Genomic DNA, 21,794 nt, shown 5'->3' on the forward strand with positions numbered 1-21,794 from the left:
TGGAAAGAGAAGCCGCGATGCATGTTAAACGCGCGGAGACGCGTTTAATAGCACGTGAGTAAAAGAAAAGCATTTAAACTGTGTACCGCGTCTGAGAGTAAGACGCGTCCGGTGCAATTGCTTTCAGTTTTAGCGAGGGATTCTTGCTGAGGAATGCCGTAGTGTTTGTTTGGACACAGCTTGATTTCATTTTCCTTGGAGCATGTTTGGAAAGTGCCAGGCAATTGCTTTCAATTACGGACACGAAGTGGTACCACTTATAATGATCTAAGGAACCAGTGTTGTGACTGTAAGAACGCCTTGTTAAACAGGGGAGACGAAACACCCTTTGTCTAGTGACTATTTTGCTTAGTTGTATTGCAGCATTCTAAGACTGTGCACCTTTTGGGGAAGTATTTGTTTGCTGACATTACCTCTCGGATGTTGGGCAGAAACTAGATCTAAGCTAAGGATTAGAAATTCAGTACAGAGCATCTGTTATTGCAGCGGGCTGTGAGACCTTGGTGAGTAGGAAGAGGGGACGAACAATATTTTGTAAATAGAGTACAATTGAACAAAAAGTAATCTTTTGCTTTATCACCCTATATGCCGCCTTGAAGGTCTTACGCACCCAGCGCAGAGTGTATACCACGCCCTTGAGAGGAATACCGAAAATACAGCCTCTTTATTCTTTTATCCCCTTCCCCTTTTTTCCCCGGGGCACGAATTCACGCAGAGAGTATATTCTTCTCTGTTGGGGGTCGTGTCGGGAGGAATTGGGGGGCTTAGCTTCAGACATCGTCTCCGCTTGGCACAAGAACAAGTTTAGTGGCGTTCTTCTTCCTTGCGCTACTGCCAATCCCGACAGTCGGCCTGCCTGCAAACCCAAATAAATGCAAATGGCATGTCAATACCATTTTATTTATTTGCCACTGCACTGGCTCACACTGTGTACAGTGAGAGGGTGGGGGCGGGGCTGAAAAATGCAAATGCAGGATGGCGGCACTAGCCTATAGTCTGCATGTCAGATTGGTCGGCTATCTACAGCTATCCTATCCGACATGCACACTGTAGACCCAGCAATCCAATGGACTGTGAAACAGCCTGTGGGTTGCTGGCACAGGTCCCCAGCCTCATAGCGCACGCTAGGTTAGCCTGCTCCCACCAATCCTGGAGCTGCTTTAACAGCATGAAACCAGCTCCAGGATTGGTTGGAAATGCGTTTCGTAAGCATGAAGGAAGTCCTTCCTTTTCCTGCTAAGGAAAGCGAAGAGGAGTGTACTGGTTGTGCTCCTGAGTTTATAGTGAATCGGGGCGCCTTCACGCCCCACCATTTCTTATTTACGGTAGCAGCGACTGAGTTTGGTCCTGTAAATGTGACCTGCATGTGGAAATAGCTGTGGGAGACTGAGTATCAGCCTCACCCCCACTTCAGCCAATGAAGCGGGGGCTCACAACCCCCGTCCAGTCACCATTATAGACATACTTTGAGAAACAAACTCATCATGTAGGTTGCTCAGGAGATGGTCGTCCTCATTCTCACCTCTGTGTACTTTCCACCCCAGTGAATGGCGCTGATGTTGACATTGAGTTGGTGACCCGCGGGGGCCCTTCCATCATAGGTGCCCACCCTGACAAAGCTGCTGGTGTTGCTGGATGTCATGTGCCAGTACAACAGGTCAACGAAGGGTGGGGAGTCTCCGTTGGCATCGAAGAAGGCCTCGCTTCCAGCTGAGATCTTCCAGCGTGTATTCTTCACATAGTGCAACATCTGTGTACAAATGATAACATTCCATTAGGAAGAGTGATGCATGTGTTTTAGCTTTCAGACATACTACCCCTTATTTTCTTAAGAAACCAAGAAAATTTGGCAAGTCTCCTCTGGTTGCTTTCCATAACTCATAGCTTTTCCTTCTAATTGTAATTTGTTTTTAACAATAAGGCAAGCACGTGGCATAAATGATGTACAAAAAACCTAATGGAAATGGTACAACCTCACAGTGCTTCCAGATGGGTACCCAGCACTCTGCTGCAAGATCACTGAAGAAAGATGTGGACTTCTGTGCATGCTCTTGCCCAGTGATGGACAAGGGTATTTTTCTACAGTTAATGACAGCCATTGCAGAAAAAGTACAAGGAATATCACTGAGAGTAATAGGTATTACCAGCTCCTGCAGAGTGAAACTTTGCAGGTCAGACCAAAGGCCCAGGTTTACTAAGGCAGGACAGCAAGCAAAGTTGTTCTGCTGAGTTGCGTTGTGAGAAGTTGGCCTGGTAGGGGATGTTTCCAATTCTGGAACCACCTACTACCTGACCAAACAATCCCTTATGGTGTCTGGTTGTAAGTCAACCTTATTAGACAAGCTATCCTAGGGGTAGCATGGACTAAGCAGCCTAAAGGCTTAACTTAAGAGGTCGTGTTAAGCGAGCTGTTTTACCACATACAATCCTGTAATACCAAATGAAAGGACACCACACAAGTATATATTATAAAAATATATGTGTTTATTACTAAAAACAATCCCCAGTATTCTTTATGAATAAAGGGGCACAAGCGTTAAATCAAAAGCACTGTTTAAACATACAAAGTTGCACAATTATGGATGAGGGCAGGGGGCCACTCAAACCATATACTAAACAAGTGGTATAAGAGATGCCACTCGAGCAGTGGTTAGGCCTAGGGCCTAGGGAATCGCTGGGAGCAGTCAGGACAAGCAATGCTGAAGTCGGGAATGGCCCTCGGGATTCGGGAGATGTGCGGAAAGCGCACGCACGCACCAATGTTAACCAATGGTGCGTAAAAGTTGTAAAGTTAAGGTTAAAGGACACTTCCGCTGAACCTAGAGGAACAAAACTTAACACACAGACCCTAGAGGTGTGCACCAGTGTGGGAACACCGGCGGAGCAAAGTTACCTCACCCACAGGAAGTGGGTGCACAGGGTCGAAGTGGCGTCGGGTTCTGACACGCAGGCTCTTGGTGCTTGAAGCTGAAAGGGCTGCAGGCGGTTAAAGATGAAGTGTCCGGTGGAGTCCAAGGGTGGACTCAAGTCGAAGGGTACCTGAAAGCAGAGGGGACAGAGTCTGGGTCACTCAGCAGTGACCAGGGTGGAACCAGGACGGAACCAGGCAATGTCGGGCGCAATCAGGTGGTCGTCGAGGAGCTTCTCTCCGCTGTCACGTGGGCTCTGGGGCATCTGCGACGTCCAGGAGCAGGTCACGATCTGTCCCACGCAGGCTCTCACCGTCGGTACAGTCGGCTTCAAGTTTGGAGCAAACAAGCCTTGGCAAGAGCAATCCACGCGGGATCGGAAGATTGCTTCTCACTCGGACCAGGAAGGTCAGAGTCGGGGCTCCTTTTCAGGGGAGCTGGTGTGGATCTGGAGCAACCAGATTCACGAGTCTTCTTAGTTGTTTCGTCGGCACAGGGACCACTAGCCAGCTGGCAAGGGACCAGGCCAACGCGTTGAGCCAAATAGAGCAGGAGGGCCCCACGCAGCACTCGTCGAGTGTGGAGGGCTGAACTTCGGCTCAGGAGTAGCTCAGGGTGGGGGCTTCTCAAACCCCGGTGTACAGCTGCGAGGGTCACTCGTGGGCTGCACGGTCAGCGTCTCGTGGTCAATTCAAGATGGCGTGCCCCACGCTTCCGGTCGCCTCCACGGGTCTCAGCTTTGCAGGGACTGTGGATCGGGCTGTTAGAAGGCAGGCAGGCTTGATCTCGTCGATCTCAGTCGCTCGAGTTCCGGCGGGAACTGCAACTAAGTAGACGTCGAGGGCTGGATGGTGCCTGCTGCTGCAGGGTGGTCACTCCTTGACCACAAGGGAGAGTCTTCGGGCTTCCACGTTGAAGTGGAGGTCCAAGGGTCCAGAGTTTCATTTCAAATGTTTCTTCCAGGAAATCTGATGTGCATTGGCACTGCTCCCACTCTTATTCGAATCTGGTGGGCGTGATTACCTGCTAGGTCCCCTCCTATGGGTGGGACCCAGGAAGTGGGTGGATACACCCCCTTCCTTTGATCCAGGCCGCCCTGGCACGAGGGCTGGAGTGCCCCAGAACCGGTTTGGCCGGATTATGCAAGGGGCAGCCTTGTGCGCCCCAAGCAGTGTCTGGTTTCTTTCAAACCTCCCTGCTACAATACACTATCTCCTGTCTGGAGGGTGGTGACACCCTCCTGTGACAGGAAACCCTTTGTCCAGGACCCCTTTGGCTGAGTTTCGGTCAGCTCCAGGGGTCCAGACATTTGTCTGTGGCAGAGGCATCCATTTTGTGGATCTTAAGGTCTTTGGAGAAATCAACCGCATTAAAGTAAAGTAACATGTCTTACCCCTCTAGAGGGGTGGAATGCCATCCCCGTCGCCAGAACTGGCGAGGGGATGGTATTCCAAAGCGTATGACACCTTACACGACATGTTTTGATAAAGCCAAACCAAAGTTGCTAAATAACCGCGAGGATTATAAGGCACTTAATAGTATATGGTATGGCATTATCCTGAAACAGCTTAGGGATTTGTTCCCGACGGCTGCAGACAGGCTCAGCTCATGCTAGAGCTCCATCTCACATGAAACCACGCACTCAGCCTCCAGGATTGATGAGGCCTGACTATAGGAGTGGCTCACAGGTTTACATGTGTCCAGATATAGGTTTAGACATAGGTATACTATATCTAAGCAAGGGGTGTGTACACCACCTTACCCCAGCTGAGTGATCAGCCAGTTGTGTCAATTTAAGAACCAGCCAGGGGTGGCAAAAGATATGCTGCAGCCCCTGGTAGGCCTTAGTGGCTCCTATGCCCTGTGCACCTATAGTGCATTCTACAGGGGCTGACAAGGAGTCCATTTCCAATTGGTATGTGCCTATAGCACATGTGTCAGTAATTTAGTGAGAGAACAGCAGGCTGGGGGTCTGATCAGCAGGCCCACAGCCTCAGTAGTCGAAAACCAGTGAAGCAAAAAGCAAAAATTTGGGGTGACCATAGGATAGCAGACCCTACTCTCCTACACAACCCCCCCCCAAACGCAGGGACATTAAACTAACCTTGACCAGATAAGTCTTCATGTTCTAAGTGGAAGTACCTGGAGAGACCATCTGCATTACCATGGTCAGTCCCTGGGCGGTGCTCCACTGTAAAGTCCATCCCCTGTAGGGAAATGGACCACCTGAGCAGTTTGGGATTTTCACCCTTCATCTGATTAAGCCACAAGAGGGGCTTATGGTCTGTTTGCACCAGGAAGTGAGTTCCAAACAAGTAGGACCTCAACTTCTTTAATGCCCAAACCACAGCAAAGGCCTCCCTCTCAATGGCTGACCAACGTTTTTCTCTTGGGGTCAGCCTCCTGCTAATGAAAGCAATTGGCTGGTCTTGACCATCTTGATTAAGTTGTGAGAGCACAGCTCCCACCCCCAACTCAGAAGCATCTGTCTGAACAATGAACTGTTTGGAGTAGTCAGGACTCTTTAGGATAGGTGCAGAGCACATGGCCTTCTTCAGGTCTTCAAATGCCTTCTGACAGCTAACTGTCCACTGAACCTTTTTTGGCATCTTCTTGGATGTCAAGTCATTTAGGGGTGTCACTATAGACCCATAGTTCTTCACAAACTTCCTGTAATACCCAGTCAGGCCCAAGAAGGCTCTGACTTGTGTCTGGGTAACTGGAGGAGCCCAGTCCTGTATGGCCTGGATTTTGCTCTCCAGTGGCTGAACCTGGCCTCCACCAACTAGGTGGCCCAGGTATACAACCTTACTCTGCCCTATCTGGCACTTAGTGGCCTTGATAGTTAGGCCTGCCTTTTGCAGGGCCTCCAAAACTCTCTTCAGGTGGATCAGGTGATCCTCCCAGGTGGAGCTAAAGACAGCAATATCATCCAGATAAGCTGCACAAAAGTCATCCAACCCAGTAAGGACTTGGTTCACCAACCTTTGGAAAGTGGCAGGTGCATTCTTCAAACCAAAGGGCATTACCACAAACTGATAATGTCCACTAGGGGTAGAGAATGCTGTCTTGGCCTTTGACTCCTCAGCTAGTCTGATTTGCCAGTAGCCAGCTGTCAGATCGAATGTGCTCAGAAACTTGGCAGAAGCCAATCTGTCAATGAGCTCATCTGCTCTTGGAATGGGGTGAGCATCTGTCCTAGTGACAGCATTGAGACCCCTGTAATCCACGCAAAACCTCATTTCTCTCTTACCATCTTGGGTATGAGGTTTTGGCACCAGGACTACTGGGCTGGCCCATGGGCTCTCTGATGGCTCAATCACTCCAAGCTCTAACATCTTTTGCACCTCAGCCTTGATGCAGTCTCTGACATGGTCAGGTTGCCTGTAGATCTTATTCTTGACAGGCAGACTGTCACCAGTGTCCACAACATGGGTACACCAGTCAGTCTGGCTGGGTGTGAGTGAAAACAAATGCCTGTGGGCCTGCAAAACTTGTCTGCAGTCCATCTGTTGCTGGTCAGTGAGGCTGCCTGCCAAGGCTACTCCATCAACTGAACCATCATCAGGGTTCTGAGAAAGCAGGTCTGGGAGAGGGTCACTCTCTTCCTCCTGTTCCCCATCTGTGGCCATGAGCAAGCTCATGTCCTCCCTGTCCACAAATGCTTTCAAGCGATTCACATGGATTACCCTGTGAGGGCTCCTGGGTGTTCCAAAGTCTACCAAGTAGGTGACTTCCCCCTTCTTCTCAATAATAGGATAGGGTCCACTCCATTTGTCTTGGAGTGCTGCTGGAGCCACTGGCTCCAGTACCCACACCTTCTGTCCTGGTTGGAACTCTACCAGCACAGCCTTTTGGTCATGCCAAGCTTTCTGCAATTCTTGGCTGGCCTCCAGGTTTTTGGATGCTCTTTCCATGTACTCAGCCATCCTGGAGCGGAGACCAAGTACATAGTCCACTATGTCTAGTTTGGGCTTTTTGAGAGGTAACTCCCATCCTTCCTTCACCAAACACAATGGACCTCTCACAGGGTGGCCAAACAAAAGTTCAAAAGGGCTGTAGCCAACCCCCTTCTGTGGGACCTCTCTGTAAGCAAAGAGCAGGCAGGGTAAAAGAATGTCCCATTTCCGCCTGAGCTTCTCTGGTAATCCTTTTATCATGCCTTTAAGGGTCTTGTTAAATCTCTCCACAAGCCCATTGCACTGTGGATGATATGGGGTGGTAAACTTATAGTTTACTCCACATTCCTTCCACATTGCTTTCAGATAGCTGGACATAAAATTCGTCCCTCTATCTGATAGTACCTCCTTAGGAAAGCCCACTCTTGAGAAAACTGCAATGAGGGCCTTTGCCACCACAGGTGCTGTGGTGGTCCTTAGGGGAATAGCCTCTGGATACCTGGTGGCATGATCCACTACCACCAGTATGAATCTGTTCCCAGATGCTGTTTGGGGGTCCATTGGACCCACAATATCAATTCCAACTCTCTCAAAGGGGACCCCCACCACAGGTAGTGGTATTAGGGGGGCCTTTGTTGTGCCACCTGACTTACCACTGGCTTGGCAAGTGACACAGGAGCGACAAAACTCCTTGACATCCTCTGACATGTGAGGCCAGTGAAAGTGTGGAACAAGCCTGTCCCACGTCTTGTTCTGGCCTAAGTGTCCTGCAAGGGGAATATCATGGGCCAAGGTAAGGAGGAATCCCCTAAACTGCAGAGGTATCACCAACCTCCTGGTCATGCCAGGCTTGGGGGCTCTAGCCTCTGAGTAAAGGAGTCCCTCATCCCAATACACAGTATGGGTACCTTGGGCATCCCCAGCAGCCTCAGCAGCAGCCTGCTGTCTGAGGGGTTCAAGGGAAGGGCAATCTAATTGAGCCTGCCTCAGGTCTGCCCTTGAGGGTCCCCCTGTCCCCAGAAACTCAACCTGGTCAGGTTCAAGCTCCTCAGAGACAGTCTCCTCTTGGACTGCAGAATCAGTTTCCTCTGAAACCTGATCCTCAACCTGGGGCAAGGTGGAAGGCGAGGCCTTTCCTCTCTTGCTCCTTCTCTTGGGTTGTGGCTGGTCTATTGTCTCAAGATCCACCACTGGTTCAGGAAGGCACTTCTTAGCCTGAGCCCTTGTCATGGCAAGGACATGCTCTGAAATCCCTAGCATTTCTGCATGAGTCCTGTACTCCACTTCTGACCATGCTGAGCTTTCAAGGTCATTGCCTAACAGACAGTCTACTGGTAGGTCTGCACTCACCACAACTTTCTTTAGGCCATCAACCCCTCCCCAGGAGAAGTTCACAACTGCCACACTATGGGAGGTAGTGGAGTTGCTGGCGTTGGTTACTAGGTAGCTCTCTCCTAGTACAATCTGTCCAGGGTCCACAAAGTCAGGTGTCACCATTGTGACACTGGCACATGTGTCCCTGTATGCTTGAGCCAGTTTCTCATTAATTAAGGGAGTCTGCCTGTATTTGCCCAGGTTAGTGGGGCTTACTGCAGTGGGCAACTCAATGTCCACATCATACAGGAGAACTGCCTGTGTAGGGACTCTGACTAGGCCAGATCCTACTTCAATACCCAGGGTCAACCCAGCTACACCCTTGGACTGTGTTCCACCACTGCTTACTGTACTTGGGGTTGCAGTTGCTTTAGGAGCTGTAGTGGTGGGAACTGGATTTGCCTTGGTGCACTCACTGCCCCAGTGTGAAACTGATTTGCAGGTATTACACCAAGGTGTCTTTGGACCTTTGTTCTTCTTCTTCTTGTTACCATTTTGGGAACCACCCTCCTTACTATTAGTTTGGGGGCCTGAAGACTTCTGGTCTTTTTCTTTATCTTTCTGATTCTGATTACCACCCTTCTGGTCTGTTTTCTTCTGGTCACCACCTTGGTTCTGGGGTTTCTGCTTAATCCTTGTTCTGACCCATTTGTCTGCCTTCTTTCCCAATTCTTGGGGAGAGGTCAGATCAGAGTCAATAAGGTATTGATGCAACAGCTGGTTTGTACAGTTATTAAGGATCTGTTCTCTCATCATAAGATTGTACAATCCTGTATAGTCTGAAACTTTACTTCCCTGCAACCAACCCTCCAAAGCCTTAGTGGCACACTCAACGAAATCAGTCCAGTCTTGAGTCTGTGCTTTCTGGGTGTCTCTGAACAACAACCTGTATTGCTCAGTGGTTAGGCCATACCCTTCAATGAGAGCACTCTTCAAAACAGAGTAGTTTTTGGCATCCTCAGGTCTAACTGTGAGGAGCCTGTCCCTCCCTTTCTCAGAAAAGGAGTACCACAAAATTGCAGCCCACTGTTCCTCAGGAACCTGCTGTACCATGCAGGCTCTCTCAAGAGCAGTCATCCATTTGTGGATGTCATCCCCTTCTTTGAAGGGGGCCACAATTTTAGTCAGGTTTCTATTGTCATAGGCCCTGTCTTTTTCTCTTGGAAAATTGCTGCCACCAGTGACATCTAAGCCACTTAATTTCTGCTCTCTTGCCAAGGCAAGTTTAGCTTGAGCTAAGGTGAGTCTAGCTTGACTCAGGGCTACCTCCTCTCTCTCTATCTGGAGTTTGACAGCCCTCATTCTAGCCCTATGCTCAGCTTTCTGAGAAGCAGTCATGCCTCTCTCTGATTCTCTGGAGGCACTAGAAATATGAGAGTCCCCTGAGGGGGATCTCACTCTTCTGTTGCCTGGGAGAATCACATGTTGGGTTCTGGGGAGGTGCTGGCCCTCTCCATTCCCCAGTAGGTCCAAGTTGGCCTGGCTAAGCCTACCAACTGGAACCTGGCTACCCTGATCCTGTACTTCTAAGTCCTCAACATCTGAGTCCTCATCTAAGTCATCATCATCCTCCTCTTCAGGGGGATCAGTAACAGGGGGGTTCCCTCCACTTCCTGTGTCTAGGGAAGCTGCTTTTGCCTTCTCTAAGTCATCCTGTTCTAGGATTTCTACCAGGATTAGGCAGGTGGGGCTTCTGCCCCTTTTTAACCCTCTTGCTTTGCACAAGGCAATCAAGTCTCTGCGGGTTAACTTGTCATATCCAAAAGTTGCCTGGGTAAGGTCAACTGTCACAGGAGTAGACCCTGAGGCTTTTCCTGTGTCAGACATGGTTACTAGTGAGGTGTAAGTGGTGCACTTACCTACACTAAGTGTTTTCCTACTGTACCTTGCTAGTGAGTTGTAGTCAGGGTGTGCTAATCCCTTTAATCTACAACTACTAAGTTCAGTAGAACTTAATATGCTAAGCTTTTGATTTATATGTACCTAGAGGTACTTGATGTGATCTTTCAATTTGATATAAAGATTGCAATGGTAAAACAACAGCAAGCTCAAATCCGCACCGCTGCTCACCAATGTGAGAAGTTGGCCTGGTAGGGGATGTTTCCAATTCTGGAACCACCTACTACCTGACCAAACAATCCCTTATGGTGTCTGGTTGTAAGTCAACCTTATTAGACAAGCTATCCTAGGGGTAGCATGGACTAAGCAGCCTAAAGGCTTAACTTAAGAGGTCGTGTTAAGCGAGCTGTTTTACCACATACAATCCTGTAATACCAAATGAAAGGACACCACACAAGTATATATTATAAAAATATATGTGTTTATTACTAAAAACAATCCCCAGTATTCTTTATGAATAAAGGGGCACAAGCGTTAAATCAAAAGCACTGTTTAAACATACAAAGTTGCACAATTATGGATGAGGGCAGGGGGCCACTCAAACCATATACTAAACAAGTGGTATAAGAGATGCCACTCGAGCAGTGGTTAGGCCTAGGGCCTAGGGAATCGCTGGGAGCAGTCAGGACAAGCAATGCTGAGGTCGGGAATGGCCCTCGGGATTCGGGAGATGTGCGGAAAGCGCACGCACGCACCAATGTTAACCAATGGTGCGTAAAAGTTGTAAAGTTAAGGTTAAAGGACACTTCCGCTGAACCTAGAGGAACAAAACTTAACACACAGACCCTCGAGGTGTGCACCAGTGTGGGAACACCGGCGGAGCAAAGTTACCTCACCCACAGGAAGTGGGTGCACAGGGTCGAAGTGGCGTCGGGTTCTGACACGCAGGCTCTTGGTGCTTGAAGCTGAAAGGGCTGCAGGCGGTTAAAGATGAAGTGTCCGGTGGAGTCCAAGGGTGGACTCAAGTCGAAGGGTACCTGAAAGCAGAGGGGACAGAGTCTGGGTCACTCAGCAGTGACCAGGGTGGAACCAGGACGGAACCAGGCAATGTCGGGCGCAATCAGGTGGTCGTCGAGGAGCTTCTCTCCGCTGTCACGTGGGCTCTGGGGCATCTGCGACGTCCAGGAGCAGGTCACGATCTGTCCCACGCAGGCTCTCACCGTCGGTACAGTCGGCTTCAAGTTTGGAGCAAACAAGCCTTGGCAAGAGCAATCCACGCGGGATCGGAAGATTGCTTCTCACTCGGACCAGGAAGGTCAGAGTCGGGGCTCCTTTTCAGGGGAGCTGGTGTGGATCTGGAGCAACCAGATTCACGAGTCTTCTTAGTTGTTTCGTCGGCACAGGGACCACTAGCCAGCTGGCAAGGGACCAGGCCAACGCGTTGAGCCAAATAGAGCAGGAGGGCCCCACGCAGCACTCGTCGAGTGTGGAGGGCTGAACTTCGGCTCAGGAGTAGCTCAGGGTGGGGGCTTCTCAAACCCCAGTGTACAGCTGCGAGGGTCACTCGTGGGCTGCACGGTCAGCGTCTCGTGGTCAATTCAAGATGGCGTGCCCCACGCTTCCGGTCGCCTCCACGGGTCTCAGCTTTGCAGGGACTGTGGATCGGGCTGTTAGAAGGCAGGCAGGCTTGATCTCGTTGATCTCAGTCACTCGAGTTCCGGCGGGAACTGCAACTAAGTAGACGTCGAGGGCTGGATGGTGCCTGCTGCTGCAGGGTGGTCACTCCTTGACCACAAGGGAGATTCTTCGGGCTTCCACGTTGAAGTGGAGGTCCAAGGGTCCAGAGTTTCGTTTCAAATGTTTCTTCCAGGAAATCTGATGTGCATTGGCACTGCTCCCACTCTTATTCGAATCTGGTGGGCGTGATTACCTGCTAGGTCCCCTCCTATGGGTGGGACCCAGGAAGTGGGTGGATACACCCCCTTCCTTTGATCCAGGCCGCCCTGGCACGAGGGCTGGAGTGCCCCAGAACCGGTTTGGCCGGATTATGCAAGGGGCAGCCTTGTGCGCCCCAAGCAGTGTCTGGTTTCTTTCAAACCTCCCTGCTACAATACACTATCTCCTGTCTGGAGGGCGGTGACACCCTCCTGTGACAGGAAACCCTTTGTCCAGGACCCCTTTGGCTGAGTTTCGGTCAGCTCCAGGGGTCCAGACATTTGTCTGTGGCAGAGGCATCCATTTTGTGGATCTTCAGGTCTTTGGAGAAATCAACCGCATTAAAGTAAAGTAACATGTCTTACCCCTCTAGAGGGGTGGAATGCCATCCCCGTCGCCAGAACTGGCGAGGGGATGGTATTCCAAAGCGTATGACACCTTACACGACATGTTTTGATAAAGCCAAACCAAAGTTGCTAAATAACCGCGAGGATTATAAGGCACTTAATAGTATATGGTATGGCATTATCCTGAAACAGCTTAGGGATTTGTTCCCGACGGCTGCAGACAGGCTCAGCTCATGCTAGAGCTCCATCTCACATGAAACCACGCACTCAGCCTCCAGGATTGATGAGGCCTGACTATAGGAGTGGCTCACAGGTTTACATGTGTCCAGATATAGGTTTAGACATAGGTATACTATATCTAAGCAAGGGGTGTGTACACCACCTTACCCCAGCTGAGTGATCAGCCAGTTGTGTCAATTTAAGAACCAGCCAGGGGTGGCAAAAGATATGCTGCAGCCCCTGGTAGGCCTTAGTGGCTCCTATGCCCTGTGCACCTATAGTGCATTCTACAGGGACTGACAAGGAGTCCATTTCCAATTGGTATGTGCCTATAGCACATGTGTCAGTAATTTAGTGAGAGAACAGCAGGCTGGGGGTCTGATCAGCAGGCCCACAGCCTCAGTAGTCGAAAACCAGTGAAGCAAAAAGCAAAAATTTGGGGTGACCATAGGATAGCAGACCCTACTCTCCTACATGCGTCAAATAGAAAGAGCAGAACCGCGCCATATTACAAAGTGCAGTTCAGCTCTAGGCACCGATTTACATGTTTAATGAGAATAATATGCAGAAATAGGTGTTTATGTGTCCTTTCTTACATGATTTCCGCATTCATTGTTTGTGTTTGACATGGATATGGTTTTCACTTATACTTTGTGATTCCTGAGAGGGCTGTTATCTTTTGTCACTCAGCCAGATGATTAATTATGAGTCAATCATTATGTGGATGTAAGAAATTAGGTTATTACTTTAGGGCAGTGGAAGCCCCACTCCAGCAACAAACCCAATCTTTCTCAGAGTGAACCATAAAAGTCACTAAATTATCCTGTGCTCAATTCACTGGTAGCTTGGCACAAAAGCAGTCAGGCTTAACTTGAGGCAATGTGTAAAGTATTTAAGCGGCACACAAACAGAAATAAAGTGAAAACACAGCACAAGAAAAATCCCAAACTAATGTAGAAAAATATAGTACATTTTAATAAATGTAATGATACCTGTACATGAAAAATTCAATCAGTGAACCAGTGATAATCAGATGTAAAGATGTAAAATCAGCGCATAAAAGCCTAAACCACCACTTGTGGTCCTTTAGTGCCGGTAGACCAGGAAAAAGTTCAGGCCGACTGTAGTGTAGGGGGAGCCCAAGTCGATTACAGGGACTAAATCAGTCCTGCTGAAGAGCCACCTTTAAGTGAGAAAGAGTTCTAATTTGTGGTGGAGGCGGCCACGAGAAACAGGCTGAGCATTCCAGTTGGTCATTGGTGTGGCATGAAAAACAGGCGGGCGTCAGGACAGTCGTCACTGTAGCATGAAGAACAGGCCGGTCGGGCGTCATTAATGGTCGCTGCTGTAGATTGGCATGGTTGGTCATCGTAGGCTTTCATTGCTGGTCGCCAGACTGTCATTGGCAGTGCAAAGAGCAGACTTCACCGAAGCTTCTCATTGGCGGTCCTGGTGGACGGCAGAGTCTTTATATGAATTGGTGGACATGAGTAGCCCATACTTCAGAATTTCACCTTTTATTTCATGAGAGGCACTCTTGGAGGCCAGTCAAGGGTCCCAAACATGAGGAGGGACCTCTTGGTGACCACAGACTCACTCCAGTAGAGACCAGCAGGGCTCAGGCAGCTCCAGTTGCAGGTCCAGGGAGATCTAGTTGCAGAAGGTCAGCTGACAGTTGCAGGGAGGCCTCTAAAGCTTGTTTTGTCCCTGTAGCTTACATTGGCGGTCAACTAACTGAACCTTGGAGTACTCTGGTGAGCCTGGGATGAACGCAAGCAGATCCAGTGTTCCTTCTCAGACAGCAAGGCAGTTCGCCAAGAGGCAGCACAGTCTTCTGGCAACAGGGCAGTCCTTCTTCTGCAACTTCCACCGGTCCAGAAGAGCTCTGATGAGTCGCTCTGGGGGGTCCACTATTTATACCTGGTACCAATCTTTGTTTACAGGAGCTCTCTGTCCTACCCCCACATTTGGATCTGGAAAGTTCTTCCTCATTCCCTGACAAGACTCCAACCTGTCTGAGGGTGACAAAAGGCAGGGCATGCCTGGTGGCAGGTTCCTTTGTTAGTGTAGGAGGCAAAGCCCTTTGAAGTGTAAGTGGGGCTGAATATATCTCCTCTCCAGTGATCCGGCCAGAATGGCCCATTATTTCCACACCTAAGCCCCTTTTGTGCTACTATCTGGATTCAATACACAAACCCCAGCAGCAGAGCCATTCACAGTCATGTGACCCAGGACACTGACTGAAAGCACAAATGGTTGGAACAAGAAAATGGCAACTTTAAAAAAGTGGCATTTTCAGAATTGTGACCTAAAATCCGACTTTACCATTAACCCCTTCGATGCTTGTGACGGAACGGTTCCATCACGAGCGCCGGTTGGGCTGTGCTTATGAAGGAACCGTTCCGGCACGGCCACGCCCGTTTCTTAGAACCTTCAGCACAGCGCGAAAATTCGCGCCGCGCTGAAGGTGTTAAAGGTGACTTAAAATTACAATTCATTTGAGTGCAAACAGCAGATCTCTATCTCCTCCCCATTCAAAGTTAGAATTTATTAAAGGAAATAAGGTAACACAGTATTAGTCATTGGGAGAGATAAGTAAGTAATTTTATTTTTACACAGTTAATTTAAACCAGTGCAATACAATCAAGTTTAAAACAGTAGGGTAAAATACATAAAACCACACATAAAATAAAAAGTTTTGAGCAGCAGTTACATAGTGAGGGAGCGGATTTGTCAGTGTTCTGACTCTTCCTTGCATACTAGAAGGGGCAAAAGTGTGGTGCATTCAATGGGAGAGATAAGCTTTACAGCAGAGTAAAATGACTTTAGGATTTTTTAACTGCAAGGACATGTAAAATCTAAGAACACGTGTTCCACATGTCCTACTTTTTAAATTCTATGTACCCTGCCTTATGAGCCTTTAGGGCCTCTTTTAGGCGTGTCTTGATAGTCCTAAAAAGGATAATTTGGGCCTTTAAAAAGGTTTATTTTACCAGGTCTAAATGGCAGTGTAAATTTACACTATGGGCTACAGTGTCAGGCCTGAGACATGTTTGTAAGTGGTACTTCAGAGGGTGGCACAATGAGTCCTGCAGGCCCACTTGTAGCATTCAATTGACTGGTCCTGGATGCATAGAGTACCAATTACTAAGGCCTTACAAGTAAAGTAAATGTGCAAATTAGGTATAGTCCAACGTTATCATATTTGAAGGAGAGAGCACAAGCACTTTAGGACTGGCAAGCAGTGGTAAAGTGCTCAGAGTCTTAAAACCAATAGAAACAATTTCAGCAAAACGGGAGGGGTGAAGGTAAAATGTTTGGGGGACTCCCACCCAAGGGTGCCAGATCTAACAGTGGGCCTTTAAGACTCTCTGACAACTCCAAAGTCTCATTCTGTGGGCACAGTATCTTGCAGTCTTTGTCCCCTCTGACACTATGGGCCTGGTTCACAAAGAGCCTCTGCATTCGCGGTGGACGCCCCGCGGTCATGGAGAGTCTCCGCGCTCGGGGTGAAATCTCCGCAGTGAGAATTCTTACTGCCCCGATTGCAGAGACTCCCCATGACTGTGGGGCCTCCGCCATGGGTGCAGAGGCCCTTTAGGAACCAGGTCCAGTGTGTCCTCTTGTAGTTTCTTCCTCTACCAGTCTGTTCCCGTCATCTTATTCTGTACCCCCTATTACCACTTTGTGATCTGTTGGATTTTAAAGTCACAATTTTGAAAATTACACTTTTAAAAAGTTGGCATTTTCCTATTTTAGCCATTTGAATCACATGACTAGGTGTAGCTGGTAGTTGATCCCAGACAGAAAGACAAATGTAAATAGGTGTTGACAGGATGGGCCATCTCTGACTTGATGAGGGGGAGGAGCTGTCACCTACCATACTTGCACATCACACAGGCTCTGCCTGAGCACTCTCACAAAAGGATTGACAATGGGCCCAGCACAGGGGGCTGGAAATTCCAATCACCTCTGTGGGTGGAAACCTCCAGAAACGTCTACTTCAAAGCTGGTGCCAGAAATAAATCCTGGACCCTTAGACCCAACCCTTAAGTTTACCTCTGAACCTTTGGAAACCTCAGAAGGACTGCTGTGCTGCTTTGCAAGAAGGACTTTTACTCTGCTGCCCTGCTGCCTGAGTGAGAATGACTGGACCTTCACTTTGAACCCAGGATCATCAGAGCAACTCCAAGGGCTAGTTTGCTGGTCCCCAGATCAGAGCCTCAGTGGCATAAAAGGCTCCTACCACCTTGAACCCAGCACCTAGACTTTGCCTGCTGTGAGTCCTACCCCCCAAGTGATGCCACCCCAGTTCTAGATCCTAGTAAGGGAGCCTAAACATGCTCTGCCAGCCCAGATGTGGTCCTGCAGGAAGTAACCACCGCAGTGCAATGCATCTCTTCGCAGCCGCATGAAAATCTCTGCAATGTGAGGTATCCCACCACCGGGCCTCACATCACAGCCCACAATCCCCCGAACCAGCTGCTGCCTGATGCATCCTCGATTCAGGCCTTTGTGACACAAGCCCCTTGTCAGCAGCATCCTCAACGACGACGCATGATTTAGAATCACAGCCCTGCAGCTTCTTCTAAACTACGGATGCACGATGCAACCTTGCAGCAGGATTCTGCATCGCAAGCCCATCATAGATGGCATCCTCGACGACAATGCAGGACTCTGCATTTCAGCCGTGCAGCTTCTCAGAACAGCCACTGCTCGATGCATCCTCGGTGCGCAATCTCGCAACACTCCGCAAACCAGGATTTAAGGTACTTTGTTCAGGGGGCCTAACTTGGTCCCTTAAGCCGGCCCACACTCCATCACAGTCGGCCTGATCTGGTGACTTTGTCCAGGTCCAGCGTGACCAGATAACCATGGTTGACGCTTGTGCTGAAGACACTTTTTTAACTTAAATCTTTAAAATTGCATATCTCCGGTTCTACTGATGAGATTTTTGGCACTTTGGTCTCAAATATTTTATTGCATTTTATTCCATTCTTACAAATTGGTGTGGGATATTTCTTTATGCGTTGGTTTCACTTTATTACAGTTTGAAATGCTGCTTAAATACCTTACACCTTGCCCTTACGTTTTACGCCAAGCTACCAGAGAGTTAAGCACAGGTTAATTTGGGGTTTGATTCTGTTTCAACCAGACACAATTTGCCTGGTGAAGACATGAGAAAGTAGAGGAATCTCCCCAGACAGAATTGTGCAATGCTGCATTCCTGTGAGCTGGGTGGGACACACTGGAGAAGGGAGAGAGAGACTCCCTTCGCTAGTGTGCTCTTTAATTCAGTGAGAGATCACGCCGAAGATCTCTAGTCACTCCCATGGAGTGTGTTGTGGGACTATCAGCCTCAGAGTCTTTTCTGTCGTGACAGACGGCTTTTCAAGAGGAAGAGGCAGTGGAGAAGTATGTACTTAAACAGAAGCAGAACCACAATATAAAACTTCAAAGACCCAGACCCTAAATCACATTTGGTGTCTGGAAATGGACTATTAGAGGGTGAGGTTGAGATCCCAAACATTGTCATCTACCAAGCAGCCGCATGGGCTGTGTGAGGAGGAGAAGGTCTGCAAGACTTCTGACTGTGTTCAGGACTAGGGGCAAAGGTCACCTAGATCCTCCTGCTGGGTGAAGGGACATCATACAGGGAAACCAAGACCACCTGCTCTTGTGCCTGGAGCACACGTGCCTGCTTGCTCACCAAGACCGATTCAGAAAAGGGGATTCAGTGTGCCCTGTGAAGAAGAGGAGAGGGTTGGAGAGACCAAGGTTTAGTGGGGGGCACTGTTGAGTGTACTCCCGGAGCAAGTTGTGAGGACACGGCTGCTGCACCGATCGGGTCATTGCCTGTGTGCAGATTCGAATTGGTGACATCTGTATGCCAGAAGAGGGCCTCTGTGAAGATAGCCGTGGAAAGAGTACCTTGTGGTAGAAGCAAAGCGGTGAGCCTACATGCCAAGATGGGCTGTTGTAGTACAACTGCTGTGTGGTAATGGCCGGTGCCATTGAGGCAGTGGAACGTCTACCCTATATGCCAGAAGAGGCTGCCAGAAATATTTGTGCTGTGAGGATTGGGCTAAAGCCTGAGAACTGTGAAGCCGGTAGGTCAAAAGGAGCATCGAAGGAGCATCGAAGACTGCACCTGTCCTGACCCTGTGGGCTGAGTGAGGACAATGTAAATGTAAATGTAGTAGTACTTGTATAGCGCACAAATCACCCATGAGGGTATCTCGGCGCTTGTATGCATACCACTGTGGAACCCTTCCTGGCTTTTTCCCTGTGAAGTGCCCACTCCTGGGCACCCCCAAGGTGAAGCCAGGCATCCTAGCGCTGTTGGGTCCGTTGTGGAGATTAAGCAAGCTATTGCCCAGAGTTGCAGAGTGGGACTCCATGATTAGAATAGGCACCGAGGCGAGAATTATCAGGTCCGAGGAAATTGAGCCCAAGACCCGCCGAGGTGGGAATTGAACCCTGGTCCGGACAGAGACCTCTGCATCAGGGTCTGCTGCTCTAACCATTGAGCCACACTTCTCCACAATGCCCTCTCAGCCATTGACCTTGATGCCACTCTACTCTACAATCTATTCCACTCTACTGTACTCTATGCAAATGCTCTGGTCGCCACTACACTCTATGCCACTCTACTGTGCATCCACACCAAGCCACTCTAATCCAAGTCTGCACCATGCACTGCACTCTACAACACTTTACACCACTTCACTCTATCTACTCAAAGCAATTTACTCTACGCCACTCTATGCTGCTCCAGTCTACACCACTGTAATCTACCCTACGCCACTCCACTCCACTGTCACCCCATAACTGAGACCCAGATCAGGAGCATCAGCAGCAAGCTGTTGGGGAGTACAGAACTTACAGTGCAGAAGGAACCTGGGAACACCTGCTGGAGACGACTGTGTAGGCTCAGAGGAGAGCCTGAACTTGCCAAGTGTTGCCCGTCCTCCCGTGTGCAGCCGACTCACCGAGCAGGACTGGAGCCTTGCAAGTACCTGCGGATGGGGAACTCACTGCACGCTTCCTCTCTGTTGGAGCGGGCACAACTGGTAACCGGCCTACTAGGCCTCAGGAGACTCGCTGCTATAAGCTCTGCTGCACCAAGACATTTTGACTGTGTTCCAGGAGTCGAAGTGGACTCTTGAGTTAAGGCCTAATAGTGAGCATTCCCTTGATGCGGCTGCCAATGAATGGGGAATAGAACCTCGAGGGGGGAATGTATTGTTGTGTATAAATGTTGTAACCTACCTTTGAATGTGTAGGGTTTAAATTAAAGTACTTCTTTTTATAGTAAAGGTAAGCATTTTACTGCACATTGATTCATGCATACTGCTGTGCGCTCTTTGAGTTAAGAGTCGTCTTCACTAACCTGTATCCACACTTTCCCCCCAAGATAGCCTTTGACTGCTCGTCCAAATCTGTCACCGACATTCAAGTGCAGAAGGGGTACTTGGCCCAGTTGCTCAGGATCCATTATAGGTCAGGTCCAAGGCATCAGGAGTAAAAGGCCTCAACCACCACGGTTGGGCCCAGTTACACCTATATGCCTCAAGGTCCTCTGAAAGGGGTTCTGGTAACATCCACTGGTGAGTTTATTCAAGCTATGATTAAAGTATCGGGCAGATATTCCATATTTTATGGATCCAAATGACCTTCTTTTAAAGTTAAGATACCATGGACATTTGAAGTCAACAGTGTTAAACTAAACAGGGCTAACTAAATAAATAAATAACCCAGTAGAAATATACTTTAAATAATGAACCTTAAGAGAGCTCTAAAGCAAAATCCCATCCATACAGTACAAAATGCCCTCACCTGCCAAGGTTGTAGGTTTTGAAGATCTGCACATGAACTGTTAGCAAAGGGACCTTCCAGAGGTTTGCATGAAATCAGATCATCCAGGGCATGAGACAAAGCATAGATGGCGTTGTATGCAGTAAAAGTAAATCTAGCATTATAAACTGATGCATCTAGACTTCGCAGGCTTTCTGTTCCTGAGCAGAATTTCTTTCCATTTGATGCATTTTCTGCATCTGTTCTGCTCAGCTCTCCAGACCAGGTGCAGTTGAAGACCTGCTCCCAAAACCTTGTTAGGAAGATGTCTCCAGAAGTGTTAGATGGATGGATTCCATATATGAATTCTTTAAACCCAGGGATTTCCCGGTTGGAAACTGCAATCCCCAATGTACCATTCAACATTTCCCACAATTCCCTTGTAGTAAACATTGAGGAAGGTGTCAAGCTTGTAATGCTAATCCACATTTTGTCGGTATATCCGAGCATTGCCATTTCCTTCAGCACCGGCACAATGTGAACTTCAAAGGCGTAGCAGACAACCACAACGGCGGTGGATCGATGCAGGATCCCTATTATACGGTCCAGGGATGCACGGCTGGAGTCTGTTGGTAGGGTCTCAAAAAACTCAACACAGATCCGCCTTTTCTCTGCCTCTTGCTTCAGCATCTGACTGCCTTGGAGACAAATGTCATTGTTGGAGATCAGAATCCCTATCCATGTCCATCGAAATAGAATCAGAAGCTGAACTAGAGCCAGAGGCTGGATGGCATCGCTGATCACTGTCCGGAAGAAAGATGGGAATTGAGTTTTGTCACTTAAAGCAGGAAGAGCCGCTCCATGGCTGATCTGTTTGGGGGACAAAGTGAAATAATCATTTTAAACTGTTCAAGTTGAGTAGTCTAATGATAGGATTTGGGTGCATATGTATCAAATACCGGTATTGCGATTCTCAAATAGCGATTTTTTCGAACCGCTATTTGACAATCGCAAAACGGGATGTAATAAAAAATTCGCAAATATTTTGCGATTCCTTGGCATTCCTTAATTGCAATTAGCAAATAGCGAATCGTAATTAAGGAATACCTTCCCATTCATTCCTATGGACTAAGAGGCCCATAGGAGTGAATGGGAAGACATTCTCAATTTGCGATTCGCAATTAGAGAATCGCAAATTGAGAATGCAATTTCAAGGGTGCCAGGGTGTCAAAAGGACACCCTGTTGCACCCCTGAAATATGCATGTGTGCATATGTGGCGCACATGCATGCCCTAAGGGCATGTATGTGTGGCACATGGCACTTTGAAAAAAGCATAAAAGTGCTTTTTTTCAAAGAATTAGCAAATTACCACCAACTGTCAGATGGTGGTAATTTGCGATTTCGTATGCCAAATTCGCACAACTTAGGTGCTTTCTACATCGCATTTAAGGAATCGCAATTTGCGATTCCTTAA

General features: G+C 48.6%; 1 protein-coding gene across 1 annotated transcript in view; it reads right to left on the bottom strand.

The window, feature by feature from the left end:
• The window catches only part of LOC144785337 (extracellular calcium-sensing receptor-like), a 112,520-nt gene that overhangs the window by 80,924 nt on the left and 9,802 nt on the right, over positions 1-21,794 (bottom strand). Inside the window, exons 2-3 of the mRNA XM_078664299.1 lie at positions 20,362-21,189; positions 1,523-1,750 (exon numbers count right to left, since the gene is read on the bottom strand). Of these exons, the coding sequence (XP_078520425.1) occupies positions 1,523-1,750; positions 20,362-21,189 (1,056 nt within the window). The remainder of the gene's footprint in view (positions 1-1,522; positions 1,751-20,361; positions 21,190-21,794) is intronic.

The sequence above is a fragment of the Lissotriton helveticus genome, chromosome 10, assembly GCF_964261635.1.
Source record: "Lissotriton helveticus chromosome 10, aLisHel1.1, whole genome shotgun sequence".
NCBI lineage: Eukaryota > Metazoa > Chordata > Amphibia > Caudata > Salamandridae > Lissotriton > Lissotriton helveticus.